At 40.7% G+C, this 25,332-nt stretch overlaps 1 protein-coding gene across 1 annotated transcript in view; it reads right to left on the reverse strand.

Annotated features, from left to right (window-relative positions):
* Positions 1-25,332, reverse strand: part of LOC122793530 (bifunctional heparan sulfate N-deacetylase/N-sulfotransferase 3-like) — a 1,344,847-nt gene that overhangs the window by 748,724 nt on the left and 570,791 nt on the right. Inside the window, exon 7 of the mRNA XM_044061660.1 lies at positions 15,127-15,138. Coding sequence (XP_043917595.1) covers positions 15,127-15,138 — 12 coding nt within the window. The remainder of the gene's footprint in view (positions 1-15,126; positions 15,139-25,332) is intronic.

A 25,332-nucleotide genomic window follows, 5' to 3' on the forward strand; every position in this document is an offset into this window, starting at 1 on the left:
CAGATTGGGACCCTATAGCTGTGCCAGTGGGGAGTCTTATTGGGGATCTGGAGAGAAAGGGAGAAACCAGCCCCAGACTGACTGTGATCTCTGTGTGCTCTTAAAGGAAATTGTACTTTACTGTGTGTATACTTGTTATCCCTCCAATGTGCATGCCACCCACTGGTGCGTGTGGTGAGGATTGAGGCTCTTTGATTACTGGGTCAGTGTACAGACGTTACAGTTAGTACTACATTCCAAGTTAGCTCTTAGCAGGTTAAGCTGAATACCTATTCATTATAACATTTCATGCTAATACATGTCATCTTTTTTTAATTCCTGTATAAATTTAAACATTTCTACTCTCTTTCAGACTGAAATCCTTCTATTTTGTTTCCAGTGACTTTCTCTCCTGGGGTGCACAATAAACCATGCACTCTTTTTAACATTCATCCTTTATGAAAACAAATAGATTTTGTTTTAGTTTTGTCTTTAGTTTAAGCTTAATTCTACATTTTCTGTACAACTAGACAGTTAAAATGGATATATCATTACACTGTCATGGTCACATCACTGCACCTGCTAAGGAAAATGTTAAAGTTATTTGTAACATTGATGTGTTAAGAAGAAAAAAGTGTATTGAAATACAGTGAGTCCCTTTTAGTTTGACATTCCTGGGACTTATGCTAATGTCATGGCTGCTTCATGGGGGGATACTCCCTTTTCTCCAAGATACACCGATTCACAATTAGTTAAGCTTCCAGCCAAGGAGACCATTGAGAAGTTCAGCTTTATCATCCAGAATAATAGCAAGGTTAATATTGTTCCAGTTAAGCAGATTTTTCCCACATATGCCAGGTGAACAATTATAATCACTCATCATACTGTAATCCAGGCTGACTTTAAAGATTTTTCAGGAAGGTACTCTAACTGATATATAACAGGAAAGGGATCTATGTCATCCAGTCCACTTACCTATTCAAAATAAAATAAAAATAAAACAAACATCTTTAATACAGGAAATATAGTGTGAATGAGTGTGCAAATCTACAGATAGAGAGAGAGAGAGAGCTGAAGAAGCATTGAGTGCAGATTGTTTAATGATAAGGAATTAGATAAATAATCAAACAAATTCTACAGATTTTAAAACCTAACCCTGTTGTAGCTTTCTTGTTTATATAGTGAAGATGGTAATTAAAACAATTTTAAAGAGCAAATTATCTTATTTATTTAATGCTATAACATGTATGAAGCTAAAAATAAAAATTAAAAATGAAGGAATGCAGCTGTGTTTGCTTAAAACCAAACAGACATTTTAGTCCAAGCAATTTTCACATTATTTTGTAAAATGAATAGATGCACGGTTCCATTTCCCTAACATTTGTGAGTTTCGATGCTGAGAATGCTTGAGGGGATTGTTTCCAGGAAAACAAATACAGCTGAAAACATTTTCTCTTGTTAATTATAAATAGATAACCTGCTTTTTTTAGTTAACAAAACTGTTTATTTCAGCTGAAAGAAGGTCTCTATTACAACATTTCTGTATCACTACTAAGATGTTCATCAGTTCCCAGTGAGGTCGGTTATACTGAAAGCTTTTCAGAGGAACCTTAAAACTCATGTGTAGAATACAGCTGCCATGTATTTTATCCTTTAAAATATACAGATTGTAACATACATTTAAGTTATATTTCACATTATGTAGTCTAACAGCATTTTATAGTATCCTGTGAAAATGATTCCAATTAAATACGTATTTGAGAAAGCATTTAATTGCATCAGTATATTGCAGTACAAAACTATAACTATTTTTATATTTTTAGCTTGAGTCTTAAATTCAAAGAAATTGGAGGAAAGAAAACTATATTAAACTAGAACACATAGAAAGTAATAACATACAGCTGATGCTATCTAAGAAAGTATTTTATACAATTCAGTTTCACAGAACAAATGTATTGGTATTGCATTTTTATTGCTTAACATTGCACAGTACTGTTCTGTAAAAACAAATGGAACCAAAGTTATACTTCATACTCCAACATTTACTTGTTCTACAGCTATTACATATACATAGACATGGAGGCATGTGCAAGTGCGCGCACACACACACACACACACACACACACACACACACACACACACACACACTTATTAATGTACACTTCCTAAAATTTTAAGATATAAACTAGGGAATCCATTAAAAGTGTTTGTTTTGGTTATGGCAAAACAATACATATATTCATAGGTTCATAGGAGGTTACTAGGCTAAAGGCCCTTGAGCCCTTACAAGCCTAGCCATATTTATCCAGAGTTGCCCAAATTATCAGTGGTTGTGTGAGTGAAGTATACAGAGGTAGTGGTCCATGGTAGCTAATAACAACTTCCTCTGTCCAGGAGGGACATTGGCACCACCAAAGGAGTTAATTTACAGTCACCCATCCATTGATCTAGGTTGCGTTTGAAGAGGGTCAGGGAGAGGCGTTGTTTCACATGAATTAGAAACTTGTTCCAGAGAAGTAGCAGTCTCTGGGAGATGAATATACCTCTCCAGCATAACCTTTTCATGTCAGAGGCTAGGTTAAGAACCCTGGAGTGAGTCACCATCCTGCAGTATAATTTGCGAATGTGTAGCATTTCCATTAGGGCCATGTCACAGACTGCCCTGTAAGCCAGGTACAGGTCACCCCTTAGCAAACTATAGGAGACAGAATACAGTAACAGGACTTTCTGCGTATGACTTGTATGTGTGCTCTGTATTTTCTTGGTGAAAAATCTGTGTTGTCTCTCCAATTGTTGCATGTTGATATGTTTGAATGAAATTTTATGTTGACAGCAGTGTGAAGTTTTAGTTAGCTCTCTTTCAAATGTCATATTTGAGGGAATTTCATCTGGTGTTCAAGACAATCTACTTATAATGCCATTGGCCAATGAACCATACATTCAATAAGACTATCAGGGGAAATCCATCTCATTACAGTGTTCTTCATTTAAGGCTATGTGGCACCTGCACAGAAATGTTTCTCACCTGGACTATAAAATGAGTCATTCATCTTTCGCAGTGTGTCCATCTGTCATGCAATTAGCCATTCATCCTTTCTAGGTATGGAACTGGTTGTCAATCATTCTTAAGGAATTAAATGGTCATGCATTACTCCTTCAGAGGATAAGTCTTAAAGGGATTGTTAGTTCTAACTGCTGGGTGTTTTGAATATGGTTTATGCATTATCTCAGCATAGCATAAATTATGTTTATCAGAGGCCTTGTTTTGAAGCAATTTAACTAATTTTCATTTAGCAGCCCTGTATTTGTGTGATAACATGTGCTACTGATTAATAATGCCATCCCACCTGGGTGCCTAAAATGCTTGCTCGTAATCCTGTCTCTGAATATCAGGTTTATCCTACCCTAACTTCCTTTTATATCAAATCATTTAAACTAACAGGAAATTACTTCATTAACATTCATATATATATATATATATATATATATATATATATATATATATATATATATATATAAATACATACACGTGTGTTATGTTATTTAAATAAACATTAAATTATCTATTTAATAAAAAACATTTTAAATTTAGACTCATTGAGCCCTGGTGCATTATCTGCTCCTAAAAATAACTGCCATAGTGTTTCTTTACATTCCAAAATATTGTTTGCCACCTTCAAACACAGCCTTCTCTATTTTTTCCAAAACAAAAAAATCAAACCTTTTGAATTCAGGACAAGTAGAAGCATGTCTTGCCAGAGAATTTTTTTTATCTTTGTTTTTAATGGCCAAATTGTGTTCATATATCCTATGTTTTAATGCTCTTATTGTTTTTCCTATATAATAATGATCACATGACCAAGGGCGCCCGCAGGCAGGTGCAAGGGGGTGCACTTGCACCCCCCTGGATTTTCTTAGCGCTATACACACTTAGCGCTATACACACTTTTTTTTTTCGCTATACAGACTTTTTTTTTTCCCACTTACTTTGTTTTTTAGCCCGTTTTCCCCGTCGCCTGAACTGTTACTGGAGATGGCGTGCCAGGCAGTCACATGACTGACGCGAGTCTGACATGAAGACAACTCGACTTCAAGTAATCAGCGTTATTCGCGTTCGCGTAGTTGCAATTGCAACTTGCAATTTGATGGAAGAAGACTGACTGCAGGTGGACATCGGTGGAAGTGGAATTTGACGATTTCATGCTCAGGAGGAGCGAACCAAACCATCGTGTTTCGTGTGGTGAGTGGTGGAAGAACTGGACTGGTGGTGGTGCGTATGGTGTTGGTATTATTACAAGAAGAGAAGGTAGGTTGTTTTTTTTTGTACTTTTGAAGGTGACTGACTGAACACTTGGCGCCAAAACGCAAAACTGGCGTGGCACACTTCACTTGAGTGTGTGAGAGTGAGTGGTGCTCTGGACTGCACCTCCATGTCTGAAACTGAAACCCCATTACATTTTGACTACTAAATATTTAAACTGTATCACCTCACATGAATTATCATCCATATGAGATGTACAGTACTGCAGTATGGCATGTGGAGAGTCTTTATTAAAAATGCCCTTCTTGTATGCCACCATACTGTTGGCAGTCACTTGCAACTGTGTGCTTCCTATGGAATATAGAAGCTGTAGACATGTAAATTTATAAGAGCTAGGCAGTTAGGGTTATCTAACCATTAGTATATTAGGTGTTTTTCCATAGTGGTCCTGATGAGTATGCTCAACTCAAATGTTTTTCAAATCATTCCATGTGAGCATGCTGTGGAATTTAAATCTGTCCAGGTAAATGCATCTGCTAAGCCATTATCAACAAGCTTAAGCTGGAGTTCTATTGAGCATATATTATCAGCAACAAACAGATACCAGGGTCTGCAATATTTAACACCTTACCATGTCAGTGGAGCATTAACAGGAGAGTGTATGTATTACATTTGTTTCATCATCCATCATGAAAATGCAGTTCTCACCTTTTCCTATCTCTGTGCAAAGAGTGTGAATTGCATAGTTTGTTTGGGTACTAATTCAGTGCCATTATCCTAACAGCTTACATGGAGAGACTTGTGGCTGGGAAGTGAAAGGCAGTGCTCCTTTTAGACCACAGATGTAGTGCGACAAAAAGACAGATCTTTCTGTGACCCCTCAGTAAGCATTATATCTGCAGGCTCCTACAGGGGTCTATATACAAAACTGATGCCTGTAATCATTTGGAGAAGTCTGTTACCCATGCTACTTGCATCCCACACATAGTGATAACAGTCAAAATCCTGAACGCTTTGGCCATTGACCCTGGTAAGCATCTTGGTACTGTAAATGTAACCTCACCTATATTTACAACCTGTTAATGCATGGTATCATACACATTTTTAATATACCCTCTCTCTTTGCAGTTCCAGACCAGAGTGAAAGGAATCTTGGGGTTCATAGAGAGCAACTGGAATGCCTAAGAGAGATCCAGGGTACTATTAGTTTAATTGTAACATCTTGATTGCTCATTGTACTCCTGATGTAATGTTTAACTTGTCAGAAATGTATGCAGAGGGTTATGTTACACTGATTACTGGTATCTAACACTGATCCCTTGACATTCTCCTGTAATTTTGTACCACTTCTTTCAAATCTGTGCCTTCTGACATCTGTTACATAATTTCTTTAGTGGTGTCAGGAGCTAGTGCACAAGTCAAAAAATTACTTAGGCTGACAGTGGTTTAAATCTAGTGTGGTGTATCATTGTGAAAAGAAATTAGTGACATGCAGTAATGACTTACTGTAGAGAAGTGATGTAAAAAAGGTCTACTTGGATGGGACAGTTTCACAGTAGGAAGTTTTTGATTCCCTTACTGTTGTAATCCCTCATAACCATGGTCATTCTCATTCACATACCAGTTAATGATAGCCATTGAAATGTGTGCTTTCTGTCAGTGATTGTAGAACTTCATCTGTGGCACAATTAACTGGTATATAAGTCAAGATAATTTGTGCTAGACAAGGAGGGGTTCAAATCCAAAATAGTTTGCATTTTAGAAGTGTGACATGCAATCCATACATCTCAAAAACTAGGTACAATACATGTATAATACAGCTAATGTAGTATGTGCAAATTACACTTTTTTAACATTTATTCTATCATTGCACTACAGCACTTTTGCATGCTGTTCAGTAATAACCACTTCATCAAAATTACATGATCATGGTGCAACTGTGCAATTAATAACTCCCGGTTCACATTATATCAGCAGATATACTGACAAAATGGATGTCACATCTACAGGTGGCCTGCATCTGCAGCATGAATTGTGCTACAGATGCTGTGGTGTACTATATTTGACTTTAACTCATTCTTGCCTATAGCATGACTTGAGCAGTTCTCAGAATGGCACCTGCACTGCCTACTCAAAAGGCAGCATGTCTAGTGACATTGAAACTCTCCGATCAGAAAGCTGGTATGTGATAGCCAGATGCCTGACATCACTACTGTAATAGTTAATGGACTGCAGAGACAACTGGGGGCATCTGTCTACATCTGTTTAAAAAACTTTCTCCTGGTGCATATACATTTATTGTCAGATTTCATATTCTTTAGAAATGCAAGTTAATGCAAGCCCCACTATTATAACAGCCTTAGGAAAGAGCTATATTTAAAATACATCCCTGATTATGGAATATGGGATTTACTCCCTTTTTTGTTGGGTAGTTGAAATCATTCATAATAATGCATTATTGATGCTTCAGTGTCTTCTTAATCAGTGCTGTCTTTTAACTAAATGTAAGATATTCAGTGGATTTCTGTTTTCACCATAAATGCTTTGAGTTCTTGTGTATAGCCTTCATAACAAGCTTGCCAATAGAAAGTTGCTGGAATAATAGGCTTTGTAAAATATATGGTTGGTATCTGTCCTTGATTTTTGTCCTTTGTCTCCAATTTTTTTCTAGCTTTCTTCTTGATTCTTGAGCTAAGAGGTTGAAATGTTTTGTGTGTGTGTGTGTGTGTGTGTGTGTGTGTGTGTGTGTGTGTGTGTGTGTGTGTGTGTGTGTGTGTGTGTGTGTGTGTGTGTGTGTGTCTGTATGGGGTGGCATAGATGCTGCCACTTGTCAATAATTGTATAGACTGCCTCGGATTTCTTTGCCATGGTATAGGACTATCAGCACTTTATTTGTTTATGAATAAGTGTTATGGTTACTCGTATTTTATGTGTGAATACCTCAGCCTCTGTCCATATAATAGGAATGAGGAACCACATTTTTCAGGAGAGGTCTACATTGATTTATGCACTTGTTATACTGAATAGATAGACTAGCAGCTTTATCCTTATCAGAGCATGTGAATGTACTATGACTGGAGGTATTTTCTTGAGGAAGCTATAAGACTTCTTGCAACACTTTACATGCTTAGTGGGGATCATACTGAAGAAGGCAGTATATTCAATGATAGACTTAAAAAGTAAGAGGTGCAAAGTGGGACTATAACTTATCTGGACCTCTGAGAGATACTACAAAGTATAGGTTGCACAAACAAGAATTATTTTGTAAGTATCACAGAAATGTGTTTATCAAAGAAGAGTCTTAGGTACCCAAGACCAGAGCCATGGTTAGCCCTTGTAATGCCTTGAACATTTCCCTAGAATGGCACCCCACAGTCCAAACTAAAGGAAAGAAAAGCTTTTCCAAAGCTGAACACAGAAAAGCTCATCCACTGAGCTCTGCAAATGCAGTATTGGCACTCAAAGAAGCTATGGTTTCACCTGCAGCTTCTTAAATGAATGTCACTACTGTCCTTGCACTCTATTGGCAAGTGTTTGTACTACCTAACAGATGCTTTTTCCTAGTTACAGCTCTCCAAAGTCCCTGATGACTGTGTCTGATTTCAGTGGAATGTGATTTACAAAATGAGTTGTAGTGATGATAGAGTTTCCATTTGTTGGCACTGAGGGTAGAGGGTAAGCTCATGATTAACATACCAAGCATGCCTTTGGTCCATCCCTTGCTGGTAGATATGAGTAGCGGAATGGGATTTAATAACTTCTTCCAATTTGCAGTTATTGGCAGAGTTTGTTAATGAATTTGGCTCACAACGTAAGTTAGTCACTTAGAGCCCTGAGAGACACTGCTGGTGACTTAGTTGTTCACTCCACATTACATTCCTCCCCCACACTCTAGATTTTCAGAAGTAATGTCCTTTGTTAATGCTTTTCAGGAAAATATGCATGCATCAAAAATAAACAACCTTAGACTTCAATAATTGTATCTCCATTTTTAAGCAAATAGACATAGTCACAAATATAGCAGTGAACTTTAATCTATTACTGTTTCAGTAAAATTATTTTTTCTGTAGCTTTTACATATTTGGAAAATAACTCATGGATTTGGATTAAACTCTTCCATACTTATAACTTCATATATACCATAAACAAATCATTATTTATTTCATTCTAATTGTTTAGTCTTTTGTTTTCATCGTAATAGTGTTAAATTCTTCTGCCATTTTGTAGTTTTTGTATACTTTATCATCTTTCTAATCTTCTTCCTCTTCTTTCGGCTGCTCCTGTTAGGGTCGCCACAGCAGATCAACTGTTTCCATTTCTTCCTGTCCTCTGCATCTTGCTCTGTCACACCAACCGCCTGCATGTCCTCTCTCACCACATCCATAAACCTTATCTTAGGCCTTCCTCTTTTCCTGTTACCTGGCAGCTTCATCCTTAGCATCTTTTTCCCAATATAGTCTGCATCCCTCCTCAGCACTTTTCCATACCAATGTAATCTTGCCTCTCTGGCTTTGTCTTCAAACCTTCCAACCTGGGCTGATCCTCTAATATACTTATTCCTAATCCTGTCCATCCTCGTCACACCCAGTGCAAATCTTAACATCTTCAACTCTGCCACATCATGGCTATCATTATTGCTTTCTGGAGTGCCTCCAGTTTAATCTCACTTGCAAAACAATCAACAAATTATTAGTATGGCCAAATAATTTTTCTTCAGTTCATAAGATGAGAACTGTTATTTGCTTCCACCTATGCCTAATACTGCAGCTTTTTTACAAGCATCGTACACAATTTCAAAATTAAAAGATATATTATTTTAATGTCTTGGACCTGTGTGTGTGTGTGTGTGTGTGTGTGTGTGTGTGTGTGTGTGTGTGTGTGTGTGTGTGTGTGTGTGTGTGGGGCTGTGTGTTCTGCTTTTGTCACTTGGTAACATGTTAAATATCACTAAGCAGAATATTAGCTATGCATGCTACATACCTTTCACAAGTCAACAAAACATTTCACTTTATCATAATAGTGGTCATCAATATAAAGCAAATCCACCTGACAGGATTTAAACCCATGCATAACTCAGTCACAGTCTGACAAACAGAGCGTCATTTATTCAGGTATGTCATTGCAACTCACAGAGGAAAAAGTGTCCAAAGATGATCCTTGTAAAGGACTGCCATTAAAGGGTGGAAACAATATTGTACAAAATCCCACTTTCAGTTGATTAGAAGCATGCACTCAGTGCAATTAAATGAAAAATTCCTATCATTAATACATTGAACCTTGCCATCTGTTACAGAGAACATAATCCTCTTGCATGTTAAGTTTGTGTTGTTTTGAATGCTAGATTTGTTTACTGACCTGCAAGGATTCTAAAGTTTGGTGTGCGACTAATGGCAAATTCTTAGAGAATGCTTGGGCATTTTCTTCATTTTTTGTTATATGATAATAACTAGCCTTAAAACCAAAGGGTAAAAAGTTCACACAGACCAACCATTCAGTAAAAAACTTCAAGAAATTCCTAGCCAAGTTAGAGATTTCACTGTGTGATACATTAAACCTCTTGTAATCCAGGCCTATGTGACATATTAAAATGACCCCTTAATGACATCAAGTGTATCATGTACATGGCTTCTGAATGTCCATGACTTTTTTACTTTTAATTCTTTATGGTTACATTCCAACCAAGAAAGCCAAACCTCACTAGCTGTGGACATGCATGTTTCTGCCTTTTTCTGACTTCAGCACATTGTAAGGGCATAGTTTGGTTGTACTTCAGAAACACAGGGTATTTAAACCCAGTTGATGCCTGCAAAAGTTAAGATGCCTACAAAAACATCCCAACTAACATTAAACTAAAGGGTAAAAGGTCATTACTCTCTGTTCATTGTTGACCGATGATGGCATATGGCAAATATCATGCAATAGATAATTTAGAAAAGTTGGAAAATTGTTTTATAAGCCATTTATGCCCACATGTGTTTATGTGAGTTTTTCAACTAATTACACAAACAAAATGGACAACATAGAGATTAAAATAGGAAAGAGGTGGAATGGCATAAACAAGTAACATGACAACCATGTAATGCTACTTTATTGTTTGGGACATTGAAAACCTCAATCCCTGCATTTGTTAAAATTATATTGTCAACAATATACAACTTCATATGGTTACAGGTATTATGACCATTGCTGGCAATGAAGGCTGTGCATAAAGTCACCAACCTCATATAATTACTGCACAAATTATAAGTATGTAGGCCACTATTATTCCATTCATTCTCTTGTCATTCTCTTTGAATGTGGGTTTCAATGCTGTTTCCATCAATGTGAGTATCAAAAGCAGAGAAGTTTTAATGCTAAGTCTGTTTTCATTGCAAGACTGTTGCTTTGTTTAGTAAATGTGAAATGTGTGCTGCAGTGTTTCTGCTATAAAATTTGAAATAAAAGTTGTGAATTAAATCCAAATATCTGTAATCATTGTAGAAGTAAAGCATAAGACAGTATGCATACTGATAGATTTGAACAGTGTCTGTGGCAAATGATGAGAAATAACCAAGTAATGGGACACTGCTGGAATGGCTGTGTGTGTATGTATGTGAGGGACTGTGTGGGGGCGGGGCTGTGTGGGGTAGGGGGAGGGGCAGCGGGGGTAGGGGTGGGGCTACGTGGGCGGGGCTGCATGGGCGGGGCTCTGGGTTTTGCACCCCCCTGGAAAAAATCCTGCGGGCTCCCTTGCACATGACACACCATTAGCCTTGTAAACTACAAATTCACTGTTACAATTATAATAATCTTTGGCCCACAATGTTTAATTCAAATGACTTAAAGTAATGAAGGAATTATTACTAATAAACCTACATTGTTTGCAATTTCTGCAAGCGTATGTACCTTTCTTAGTACTGCCCAATCTCATACTACTGCTGTCTTTCTTGTTTCCAGATTCTAACATGGACTTAATATTAGACTTTCTCTTGTAGGTGAATCTTGGTTTACTACCTACTGTAGCCACCAACTCTTTGTTACCTAATATGATTCTCCAATTATTCTCTATAATTTCCTTAATATACCATATTTTATTTACTATAGGTATAGGAAAGGCAATGTTATAATTACTAGAAACAATGGTTGAAGTTTCTAACACTGGACTTACAAAAATGTCACTAGAAGATAAAATAGGTGATGCCACTCCCTTTCTCAACACCATTACTTCCTTTTAAACATTCTGTGGTGTAACCTCTAGAAATGAAAAGTTTTCTCAAAAATAAAACTTCTTTTTGAAATGTATCATCATCCGTAATTAATCTACTCAATCATATAATTTGACCTTTTACAACTCCCTTCTCCATGTGCTGTGGGTGTAGGCTATCCTTGTGTAAGTACTGGTTAGCAAAAACTGACTTCCTGTAAACTCTACTGATGAAACAGTTTCTTTCTTTATCCATACTTACAGGTAAATCTAAGTAAGTGATAGATTCACCAAATTCACTGACTTTAAAATCTAAAAAGTCCGTAGTGGAGTTTAGATCTTCCACCATGTTTAAAAACTCATCATGTGTACCTGTCCATAGGAAAAACAAATCATCAATATATCTGTAATAAATCTGCAGTTTTGGGTAACTAGGATGTTTTTAACTCCCAGTTAGCCATGACTAAATTTGCAAATGCTGGTGCTACCCTTGCACCCATAGCTACTCCAGAAGTTTGTTTGTATAGGCTTTTGTTGAATTTTAAAAAGTTATTGTCTAAAACTAAATCCATTAGACTACAGATGGTGTTGACCTTTGTATTATTAAAGGTAAGTGTAAGTTCTAACACTGGACTTACAAAAATGTCACTAGAAGATAAAATAGGTGATGCCACTCCCTTTCTCAACACCATTACTTCCTTTTAAACATTCTGTGGTGTAACCTCTAGAAATGAAAAGTTTTCTCAAAAATAAAACTTCTTTTTGAAATGTATCATCATCCGTAATTAATCTACTCAATCATATAATTTGACCTTTTACAACTCCCTTCTCCATGTGCTGTGGGTGTAGGCTATCCTTGTGTAAGTACTGGTTAGCAAAAACTGACTTCCTGTAAACTCTACTGATGAAACAGTTTCTTTCTTTATCCATACTTAGAGGTAAATCTAAGTAAGTGATAGATTCACCAAATTCACTGACTTTAAAATCTAAAAAGTCCGTAGTGGAGTTTAGATCTTCCACCATGTTTAAAAACTCATCATGTGTACCTGTCCATAGGAAAAACAAATCGTCAATATATCTGTAATAAATCTGCAGTTTTGGGTAACTAGGATGTTTTTAACTTCCAGTTAGCCATGACTAAATTTGCAAATGCTGGTGCTACCCTTGCACCCATAGCTACTCCAGAAGTTTGTTTGTATAGGCTTTTGTTGAATTTTAAAAAGTTATTGTCTAAAACTAAATCCATTAGACTACAGATGGTGTTGACCTTTGTATTATTAAAGTTCGTATGTTCGGTCAGATATTCTCTAAGGTATTCAACACCTCTTTTTTGGTCTATTGAGGTGTATAAAGACCTGACATCTAATGTACCAAAATAAATCGGTCCCAATGTAAAGTCCAAGTTCCTTAGAATTTCCAATAAATGCCATGAATCCCTCAAATAATATTTAGATTTTTGAACAACAGGGTTAATAATATAATCTAGCCAAATAGATATATTTTCTGTTTTAGAATGTTTGGCTAAAATTACAGGCCTAAACAGTGGATTTTTTTGATTCATTTGAATTTTTGGAATACCAAAGAAAGATGCCATTTTAGGATGTTCTACTAATAAATAATTGTAACTTTCATAGTCCAATTCACCTTGACTGAACATGTCAAAAAGTGCAACATCAACTCTTTGATAACTACACTTAACTTCCCCTAAATTAACCTTTATGTAAGTATTAGTGTCTTCTAACATTACTTTCAAGGAACTTTCAAAATCCTTATTGTTCATAACCTCAGTTTTTCCCCCTTTGTCTGCTTTCATAGTCCATGTTCAATGTCAAATAGTTCAATGTCAGAATTCTTACACAAATTCTGCAATGCAGTTTTTTTTTTTTGATAAGATTTTACGGATAACCATGGTGGCTGATTTTTCTAAATTCTCCCTCACACATACTTTGGAAGGCCTGAAGAGTAGATTGAAGGGGAGGGTTAAAGGTACTTGGTTTTTTTGGTTTATTGTCTGTACATCTATTTGTAACACTAGTTTCTTTCAACAAATCCTGCATAATAATATAACTTAAATTTAACTTCCTTAAGTACAATCTAAAATCTATTAGAAGTCTCCCTATATTCATATTACATGCAAGTATAAAAGAAAAACCTTTCTTTAAAACCTTCTCTAGGTCATAAGATAAAGAAATATCCGACAAATTAATCACATCAATACAATAATTTTGCACATTGTCATCAGTTACCACTTGTTTTTTTTTTTGTTGTTTTTCCCTTTCCCCTTCCCCTTGTATTGAGTGGAATTGTACCACTTCCAAGTCTGTTTGTTCTGTAAATTGTCCGATGGAAATGGGCCCTGATTGTGTCCTTTGTTAGAGTATGAAACAGCCTGTGCATAACTGGCCCGATTGTCATTATCTAATCTGTCCATACTCAGGCCTACACTTGGTTTTTGTGTCATATCTTTACAGCCCTTCTCTGTGTTTGAGTTAGAAGAGAAGGCTGTGTTTGAAGGTGACTTAAACAATATTTTGGAATGTAAAGAAACACTATGGCAGTTATTTTTAGGGGCGGATAATGCACCAGGACTCAATGGGTCTATAAATTTAAAATGTTTTTTTATTAAATAGATAATTTAACGTTTATTTAAATAACATAACACACACACACACACATATATATATATATATATATATATATATATATAAATGTTTTGATTTATGTGAAGTTTTTTAAAACAAGTTTTTTAATAACAAGCATTCTTTTATGAGTTAATTGTTGTAATTTGTTGTTGCTTGTTAATAAAGTCATTTCCTGTTACTTTAAATGATTTGATATAAAAGGAAATTAGGGTAGGATAAACTTTTTTCTGAAGAAGTTCACTGAATAAACAGTGAATGAAAGCACTAAAATATTTGTTTTCGAGTGGTCATTGGAATCGCACCTAGAACTTGTGTTTTGAGTTTTGTTCCCTAGTTGGTCACAGCGTTCCCTCTATTAATTTTGTCTTTGTCTTGATATCTTGTGCTACAAGGTTGATAGGTATGCTTAATGATCTCTGTTCCTCTCTCCTTCATATATTACAAACTGTTACAGGCTTTGAATAATGCCTAAGGTCCTCATCAGATGTTAAAAATAACCCCACTGTTCTAACATATCAATTAGCACAGTGGGTTAAAATCGAGGCTTACTTTTGCACGGTTCAAATCCCCCTCAATTAGAGCTGGCTTTTTTAAAACTCATTGTTTTTTACATTGTATCTAGTAGTGAAGCAGAGGGCTAATATCGTTAGTGGAAGGGAACAGGGTTGGAATCCCTTTAAGGCACACTATTTATAGTATCCCTAGTATCTAGTGGCTCACTGTACAAGTTGTTTAATTAAGTGCCTTTAAGACATGCTATATAGAGTGCCTCTCATGTCTAGTGTTCAGCCCTGACCCACATCTTCAAAATTCTCCCTGTCATCCAGTGTTTCCCCTGGATCCCTGTTATGTTTAAGTGCAGTTAAGGCATGAGAAGTTCTCCCTGGTGTTTAGTGTTTCCCCTCGATCCCCATTATGTTTAAGTGACATTACGGTATGAGAAGTTCTCCCTCTTGGCTAGTACTCCCCCAAACTCACTTCTGTATGGTTATCACTTGTGGCTAATGTTCCCCCATCCCCATCTGTATAGCTATTTCTGGGAGCTAGTGGTCCCTCTTAACCAATGTGGTAGACTTTGCTTGTTAGTCTCAGAGTATGTTGAAGTATAAAAGCCACCCTAAACCCCCCCACACACTCACACACATTCATCCATTCATTCCATACATACACACCTCCACGTCCCCACACACCTGACCTTGCCCTGCCTAGCTGTCCTACTACATCCTCCCAGGCAGACACACACTCATGCACCCCCTAACATTACGTGACCACTAAACTCCCCAGTGCTTGCCATTATCCCAATAAACAAATGTTTGGAGCAGTTATGCTAATTATGCTTTCGCTGCGCTATGTAAACACCTTACTGCAGGCTGTTCTAAGGGAGTGCACAGAGCTAATTTGCATATGCCTCTCCCCTTCAATTCCTCACTAGTATTTGGCATGGCTGTGGAGGCAGCCCATTGTTGTACTGCATGCATGTCTTCATGTGTCAGCACTGGTAAGACAGTCTCACAGTCAGGAAAGGTTACTATGAGGTGTACACCTCGTGTATACCTTGTTGTGACTTTTCTGAATTGGGTGGATCCCAAGGATTCGTAAGAGAAAAAGATTTATTTTACTTGTTTTCAAATTTGTTACATTTATATTCCACTGGAGTTTGTGTTTTTCAATAACTTTTGATAGTTGTTTTTTCTAAAGTATCCATTCTTTTCTGCAAAGTCACCCAAATGTTGGATTCTTCATCAAGATATTCATAAAAAGCTTTCTGTTTCTGATTTTTGACTTCAGTAAACTTGACAAGCTTTAATTTGAATGTTGCTGCATTATGCATAATAGGACATGTGCATTACTTCATAAACAGCAGCACTGACAGCTTTACTGACATTTTGCTGCTCTGCTGCCATTCTGTATGTTTTCTGGGGAGATCTGGAACATTAAGATTTTTTTTTTAATTTACAAACCCACTCAGATAACTTTTCTGCCACATTGGATGTGAGGGGTGTGTGCTGTAATGTTGGATGAGCAGAAAGACTTGCCCCGGGATTCATGAAGCTCGGCGCAAGGCCGGCGTAAGGCTTGCGCCGGCGGTGCATTGCATAGCCGGCGCAGTAGCGCCATATGCATATTAATGAGAGTGCACCGTAACCACAGGCATGTGCGTAGTGTACGTGAGCGAGCCCAAGTAGGATGCGTCAGTAGGCGTGTTTAAGCAGGCAGGCGAAGAGCAACCTAACGTGCTGTCTGCCATAGTCCGCCCAGAATAGAAATGGCTGCAGCCATGGCCCGTGCAGAATGAAATGTCCGCAGAGTATGCAACAAAGTACCCGTCCCAACTAAACAGAGAAGCAAATAAAGCGACGCAGCCGAAATGTACCTGTCCAAGGAACAAAGGATACGCGTAATACCGTGTCCGACAGCAATGTACTGTGAGTGTGCATAGTCAGAGAAGGTGTATAGCAGCATGTCAGCACGCCGCACCGACACAGGAGTAGCGACTAAGGTCACCAACCGTCCCACTTTGCGAGGGGCAGTCCCTGTATTGGCATACGTGTTCCGAAATAAAGCATTAAAACGGGAAGTGTGCGAAGAGTGTAGGTCATAATGATTTCCCTATTTAATGTAATTGTAGCCTGAATCGGTTATCTCCGTAACTGAAATACCTAAATGTCCCAAGAAACAGAATAAGCTACCAAACTGCCACAACAATAAGCTCATACTTAGGCAAATAAGTGAAGTTCTATGCTATATAGTGACCGTGTGTACGTGTCGGGCTGTGAAGTCAGATGTGACTCCCTGCACATACAGGTGGTCAATGTCAAGTCCCACAGAACCACGATAGCAATGTGTGTGTTGAATGAAAGGCGACCGACAAACCCTGTCCCCTGATCCCTGGTAGTCACCCCTGTGCTGTGTGGACAGCCACCTATACGTTGTACAGGGGTGACCTACTACCCTCGACAGGTATGACTTTGCATTATGTACCAGTCAGCTGTGGGACATGTCCCTGACAGCAGATATGCATATCTGGGAGGCCCCTGCGAAGGATATCTGTGTCAGATGTCCGTCCCAGTATGGCATCTGTTCTGCAAGCATCTACAAACAATGTTACCCATAACACCCGTGCGTGTGGCTGTACCGTGGAAATGTAGATGTATGACAGGGTGCACCCACGGAATGGCACCATGGGACACCACCTGTGACAGGCAGTTGGTCTGACATGCAGCCAGCAACTATGACCATGTGGGTTGTGTCACATAGACAGTTTACAACACATTCTGTGATGTACATGTTCACATCCCAGCCAATGGTTTCATTAACGTTACCTGAGGGGGTAATGTTATGAAGCCCTTTGCCAGGACGAGGTAGGCTGTATGGACTGCAACACCCCAGCAATGGGCTGGGTGACCGTCCCAAAATGTCAACCATGTCTTAAAGGCATGAACCGCCCCTGAACAAGAGAAACCGTGTGGGATGCGGCATGTATGTCCCCTATGCAGTCATGTACGAACCGCAGTATGATCCCACCCCATGTCTATGCAGATAGGTCTCCTCAGGGTACTGGGACAGTAATAACCAGCCTCAGTGGAGGCATTGGCCCTGTGATGTGGGAATACAGTTGTCATGCGATACAACCTGGGCACCCTACCTGAGGTGAGGCTATAAAGAAATAGCTGTCCTAACTGTGGGTCCTAATCCCAAATGAGATAGTGGAGTACACAGCGGGCTCACCATCTGGTCTCATGGATGCTATTCACACTACCCTGGAGAGAGCATGTCCCACCTGTGTGTCACAGAACATTTGGTGACCACAAACCGCTGGTACAGACATCTCCACATGTGTGGTGGAGGGTGTGGAGATGTCCTCACTGGACCTGTCAGCCTGTATGTTGGCAATGTGTGTATGTTGAGTAAACCCCACCTCTATGTGAACCCAGTCAGAGCATATGTGGTAGTGACCTCACAGGTGTCGAGTATAGCAACTGAAGGTGGTATGATTGTCAGCCAGGTCCATGTAGGTATATCTGTGGAATGTGCCCTGGACAATCCCATGACATTGTGTAACTCTACACATATGATGACCAAGGGTGTCACACCTCACAAGGTGTCTGCTCCACCCTGTAGTAGCCACCTCCCCGTGTTGTACATCATGTGTATGGCTGGGGTACACCACACTGGACGCTTGGCATTGGTACAATGAACCACAGTTGGGTAAGTGAATGCCTGGTACATGCAGTCCTGTAGGTACTGGTAGATGGCAAATGTGATTGATGCAGTGGCTGCTGTACCATTGACCACTGGCTCAGGGTCCTTAAAGGAGACCACAGTACTGCGCAGTAGTGTGTAGTCTGCCTCTGAGCAAGCAATGTGTATGTTAACTGGCAACACTCACAGCAACGGATGCCAAAAGCAGAAGCCAATGTCCAAATAACATAGATCAACTTCTGCATGACAATATGTGTTATCATACATGTATTGACATGTGTCTGCCAATTACAATTGGAAATGGCCGGTAAGACTGGCCTAAAGTTCCCATGATGTACACAGTCTGGGGGTGTTGTTCCGACAATAAAGTGGCAATACCTCCCAATCGTGACCTCTGGGTATGGTATGAAAGTGGTTGTTAACCTGCAACAATGGATGTATAGCATTGGTTTCTGGTGTCGGAAGACATGTTTCCTGTAGCACAACACAGTATGGGTAGTCAAGCACACATACACAATTGCTGAACACACAGCATCAGTGAAACCCACTGCTCACAAGGACACAGTCCGTCAAGCTCTACACTTTACATATGCACAGTGGTGTCCATTGTAGGACCCAAAAATTTGTCTAAAGACAGCTCTTCCGCCTTCTTTAATCACCTAACGGAACTCATTGTAGTCACAGGTACACATATGCACCGCAAGCGTGTTTAATGTTGCTGATAGCTCTCCATGTAATGCAGCACAGATGCACAGAAAAACCCAGGGTACCGGGTCCATAGAACTGCATCCACATCACACTTCCGCATACATGACGGATGTGTAATGTGTACTGGCAATTGTTGCGGTCAAGGGATTCTGGGTATGAAGACTCTGTGCTCGGTGTTGTTTCGCAGGCAATCATTCACCCGCCCTGTGGGATGGATTTCTGCGTAGCACCTGCCTTACTCTCCGCTAATAATGCAAACCATACTCCGGAGAATGCTAAATGTAGGTGTGGAATGTGTACAGCCCTATAGTAGTGTCCAGTAGGCAATTGTCATGGATGGACACCCGTATGGCCAGAATGGCACCCACAACTGCAGACACGGGTAAATGACATAGCCGCGGGAAGGCATAACACAGGAAATACACATAGGGACTACAGTTGACATTCCACATACAAAGCAGGACCGTCGTGCCAACACCGGCGTACACAGCACTCAATCTGCCAGCAACAGACTGAGGAGCACCCGCTACCGCACAGCGTAACAGATGTGCGACCTGTGGAACACATACTAATGGCACACACACAACGTCAAGTAGGATATGTAAACTATGGCTTTCCCACCTATGAAGACAACATGGTTAAATGAATGCATAGGTAAGCAACATGTTCTGGTGGTGTTATAGTGGAAATACAGTGACGGATATGTCCCAGTGGGACGTCTGCGGTTTAAATTGAGTATTTGCTAACCAGCATCGTTGGATGTATGTAATTTGTCCACAGTACTACATCACCTAGTTATGTAGCACCATGTGGAATGGGTAGTCCAACAGACATCCGCGATTCCTGAACACACAGTCTCAGTGAAACCCACTTCTCACAAGGACACAGTCCGACAAGCTCTACACTTTACATATGCACAGTGGTGTCCAATGTAGGACCCAAAAATTTGTCTAAAGACAGGAATGCCGCATTCTTTCAACACTTAAGTGAACTCATTGACGTCACAGGTACACATATGCACCGCAAACGTGTTTAATGTTGCTGATAGCTGTCCATGTAATGCAGCACAGATGCACAGAATTACACAGGGTACCGGGTCCATAGCACTGCATCCACATCACACTTCCGCACAGAGGACGGATGTGTAATGGGTACTGTCAATTGTCGGCCGTCAAGGGATTCTGGGTATGTAGACTCTGTGCTCGGTGTTGTTTCGCAGGCAATCCTTCCTCCCGCCCTGTGGGAGGGATGTGTGCGTAGCACCTGCCTTACTCCCCGCTAATAATGCAAAACATACTCCGGAGAATGCTAAATGTAGGTGTGGAATGTGTACAGCCCTATACTAGTGTCCAGTAGGCAATTGTCATGGATGGACACCCGTATGGCCAGGATGGCACCCACAACTGCAAACCCGGTAAATGACATAGCAGCGGTAAGGCATGACACAGGAAATACACATAGGGACCACAGTTGACATTCCACATACAGAGCCGGACTCGTGCCAACACCGGCGACACAGCACTCAATCTGCCCGCAACAGACTGAGGAGCACCCGCTACCATACAGCGGAACAGATGTGCGACCTGTGGAACACATACTAATGGCACACACAACGCCACGTAGGATGTGTAAACTATGGCATTCCCACCTACGAAGACAACATGGTTACATGAATGCATAGGTAAGCAACATGTTCTGGTGGTGTTATATTGGAAATATAGTGACGGATATGTCCCATTGGGATGTCTGAGGTTTATATGAAGCAGTTGGTAACCACCATCTTTGGATGTATGTCATTTGTTCACAGTACTAACGCAGCCGGTTATGTAGCACCATGTGGAATGGGTAGTCAAACAGACATCCGCGATTGGGGAACATACACCAGCAGTGAAAAGCACTGGACAGGTGGACACAGTCCAGCAACATCTAACTTGACAAATGCACATCGGTGTCCATTGTAGGACCCAAAAATTCTGTTCAGAGCATGCCTGCTAGCTTCCTGCATTACTCATGTGATCTAATTGTCGACACCACGTCACAGGTACACATAGGCACGCAAGCGTGTTCAATGTTGATGATAGCTGTCCATGAACTACAGCACACATGCACAGAAATACCCAGGGTATCGGGTCCATACAGCTGCGTCCACATCACACTGCAGCACACATGAAGGATGTGTAATGGGTACTGTCCACTGTTGCAGTCAAGGGAGTCTGGGTATGTAGAATCAGGCCTCGGTGTTGTTTCAAAGGCAATCCTTTGTCCCGCCCGTGGGAGGGACGTGCGAGTACATGCGCCACTCTCCACTAATAATGCACACCATACTCCGGGAATGCAAAATGCAGGTGTGAAATGTGTACAGCCCCATACCAGTGTATAGTAGGCAATTCACATGGATGGACAAGCGTATGACTAAGATGGCACACATAAATGCAAACCTGTGGAATTACACTGCCGTAGTAAAGCATTACACAACTCATACACATAGGGACTACAGTTGACATTCTCCATACAAGAAACACAGACAACCAGCCGATGAAGTCCAAAGCAAAGACGAGGTACTGTAGGGACCGTCAGTGACCAACCAGAGCACACCAAGAATTAAAGGCAGTCACCATAGTGTATTGCAGCACACTTCGTCTGCTTCATAAGCAGACTTATTCAGACTACATACAATGTAGTTCAACCTACTAAATTTACAAGCATTAATTGGTTGGTACATTAGATGTGCTAGGTACTAATTACATGCCTTAAAGGCAGACAAGCGAACAAACCTTACTTGGGTTACACATCCCACACAGTGAGGACAACAGACATTGCTCGAAGGTACAGTATTCACCGGAAAATGGAAAAATATGTACATATATGAAACATGAACCAACATAAAATGTTTTCCAAATCTCTGACTGTGTAAGCTACATGTATATGTCCTACGGATTGTGCCAATATATTAACAGAACTGCAGACACCTAGTAATATGAATGAACCATAATATATACACATAAACCGTATGAATATGAGTACTGTAAAATAGACCAACGAAATGTAAAGATTCACAATGTGCTAATGTAACATTCATTTACAAGGTTACAGAAATAAATCAATGCAGACATCCATGTGTAAATACTAACAGAAGGCCAGCGAGGTGCTTGCCCTTACATGTACTGGGATGTCGTTCCACAGCATAGTGAGTGTCCGGGTGATGAATCCGTCCCAACAACACGTTCGATTAATGACAGTGTCAAGGTGTACGTCAGCTGCCCTTGTGGTTCTGAGGGATCTACCTTATTTACGTGAAGTATAGTCATCAGATCTGGGTTCGACCTAGCCGTGCATGCCAGGCACGGGTCACCTCTGGGCAACTGGTATGCAACTGTATACAGCTGGAATACTTTCAGTCGGTCAGTATAACACATATACCTGACACCCTGCATCCGTTTGTCGAAGAACTGTTGTTGCCTTTCCAGCTGCTGCAGGTGTTGGGTCAGATACATTCTGAACGGGGCATTGTACCCAATCATAGGTCTATTGAGTGATGAGTACAAGGGGACAATGACCTCCCCTGATGTAGATGTGAATCCCTTCATGATGATGTGGCCAATGTGGAAGGTCTACCCAACTATGTTAGCAACATGTGTGTCTAACGAACGGTTAACAACAACACGTGTCCCCAGATCACTGGTAACCCCCTCCGTGTTCAGTGGACTGCCACCTATATGGTAGCTCGGGGTAACCTTGTTCATCCCGAAGGGTATGCCTATGCATTTCCTGGCATTTAGCTGTAGGACATGTCTCTGGTACCACTTATCCACATCTGTGAGGCACTCCTGAAGGATATCTGTGTCAGATGTGTGTCTGACCTTGGCATCCGGTTTGCAGTCGTATGCAAACATTGTCACCCATAACCCCCCCTGTGTGTGCGTGTACATTGGAAACGTAGATGCTGGAAATAGTGGACCCAGGACTGAGCCCCATGGGACACCACCTGTGACTGGCTGTGAGTATGACATGGCGCCAGCGACTATGGCCATGTGTGTTCTGTGACCTAGCCCGTTTGCAACCCATAGGGCGATGTATGGACTTACATTCAAGATGACGGGTTTATCAAGTATACCCGAGGGGGGTATTGTGTCGACGGCCTCTGCCGGGTTGAGGTAGGCTGTATGGACTGGTTTACCCTCAGCAATGGCCTTGGTGACTGATTCTACAAAGTGAAACACGTGTAAAGGGCATGATCTGACTATGACCAAGCTAAACTGGGTTGTATCCAAAGTATGCGGGTCCCCTATGTCCTCATCTATGTGTCCCATTATGATCCATCTCCATGGCTTTGCAGATAAGGCTTGTCAAACTAATGGTATGGTAATACCCAGGGTCAGTGGAGGCACCATCTATGTGGAGTGTGACTACAGTCGCCCTGTGCTACTACTCAGGTACGTATCCTGAGGTGAGGCTAGGATTACACAGCTGTCCGAAGTGTGGGTTAAATTCCCCATAGAGTTCCCGGAGTGCACAGCTGGGACACCATGTGGACCCATGGATGTTGTGTTAACTGCCTTGGGGCCGGATGTGGGTAATGCTGGACATACCAACGGCAGACGTGCCACGTTCCCGAGTCCGATGCCCAAGGGACCACACACATAGCCGGCCTTAGGCATAGGCCAAGTAGGTAGCCGTCTAGGGTGTGGCTATACTCGGGTCACCTTTCCAGACTCTATGTGGTGTAGGTAGACCAGGAGGGGGGTAGCGGGTGACGTATCGGTGGCAACCTCTGCCTAGGTCACCACTTACCCTAAGGCCACTCTTCTCGTGGGTAATACAGCAGTACCCACACCCAGACGCGGGTCATCGCTAGGGTCATTGCTAGTATGGCACATCATCTACGTAAGGAAGGAAACCATATATCCCCAGACAGAATGGCACAGCATAATGCCTGTTCGCCGGCCAAAGGCAGACATACGTCACCCGCGTCGGTGCGGACGTACTGCGCGAGATGTCCGTTAACAATGCCGACAATGTGTCGCTTTGTGAAACAAACTCCACAGAGACATTCAATAATAGACAACGACGGACAACCCGATGTCCTCGTGTCTGAGCTGTTCAACCTGTTACGCCATGTTAAATGTGTGTAGCACAGCGGAACCGGCCAAAAAAAGCAACGGACATGTCTGTGGCTCAGTGAACGTCGTCACGCAATGTCAAACCCTTGTAATATTGCGACACAGCCCATACATACGGAGGGTTAGTAATGGCAGTAGGTTACTTCGATCAGACCGTGTGCAATTAGTATAACGAGATCTACAACGGATACACCGGACATTCGGCGCACACGGTTAAGACTAATTGGGGGGGGGGGCCGTGACATAGTACCATGGACACGGACAAAACGTGCCCATGTGACTCATCTAACATTCGTACAGGGTCAGGGCGGTCCCGTACTGTGGGCGGACAAGACCAAACCCAAAGCACCACAGCAACACCCTGACAATCGAAGGCCTGTATGCATATGGGATATAAGCAGCTGTCATCTGAACAGCCCTGTGGTGACGACATATGCATCCTGGGCCATCACCGACGGAATTAGGAATGTTCAACATGCAGTACCGCACCTTTCCCAGCAGCCGAATGGATGCCTGTGGCGTGCGTGTGTGCGGGGGGGGGTGATATGCAAATGTACATAGGTACCACGGGTATGCATATTAATGACAACGAACAGCTAACGTGCACTGGTCACAGTAAGTCTCAAACGTGACTGCAGTCACGTTGGAATCATGACTATAGAACATATAGATGTGCACGTGTACGTAAAGGGTCCATGCTGGGAACACCGTTACATATATAAAGCGACAAGCTTTCTGACACGCCGTCAACGGATCAGACATATGTTACAGTAATAGTCACAAGTAAAGCAAAACACGTAACCACACAGACAGTGTAAACATATATAAACGGAATACGGATATGCATCTGCGCTGCGTAACACAATCCGGACATGCGAGTGTACGTGTGCGTGTGTGATCCAGTGGAACCAGAGAAGGTTACGGATGTCTCCTCCACACGTTTACATTCACAATTGTGAAATACATGCTTAAATAGTACCTATTGATTCCATGCTTTGTTATCGTAATGCTACTAATATACACATCGATATACAATAACCTGATCAACACACTACATCCTAAGGTGCACTCTCAACAATTATCAACAATGTGTCCGGATACTGATTGTATTTACCAATATTGTAGATACATTAACACATCGTTGGTGTATTATTGTTTCCATTAAGTAATGTATGCAACACTGATCAGTATATGTCACGTTATCATCAAGACCTGGAGCACTGTCTACTTTTTTAA

The sequence above is a fragment of the Protopterus annectens genome, chromosome 2.part0 (genome assembly GCF_019279795.1).
Source record: "Protopterus annectens isolate FY-2018-M chromosome 2.part0, PAN1.0, whole genome shotgun sequence".
NCBI classification, from domain to species: domain Eukaryota; kingdom Metazoa; phylum Chordata; order Ceratodontiformes; family Protopteridae; genus Protopterus; species Protopterus annectens.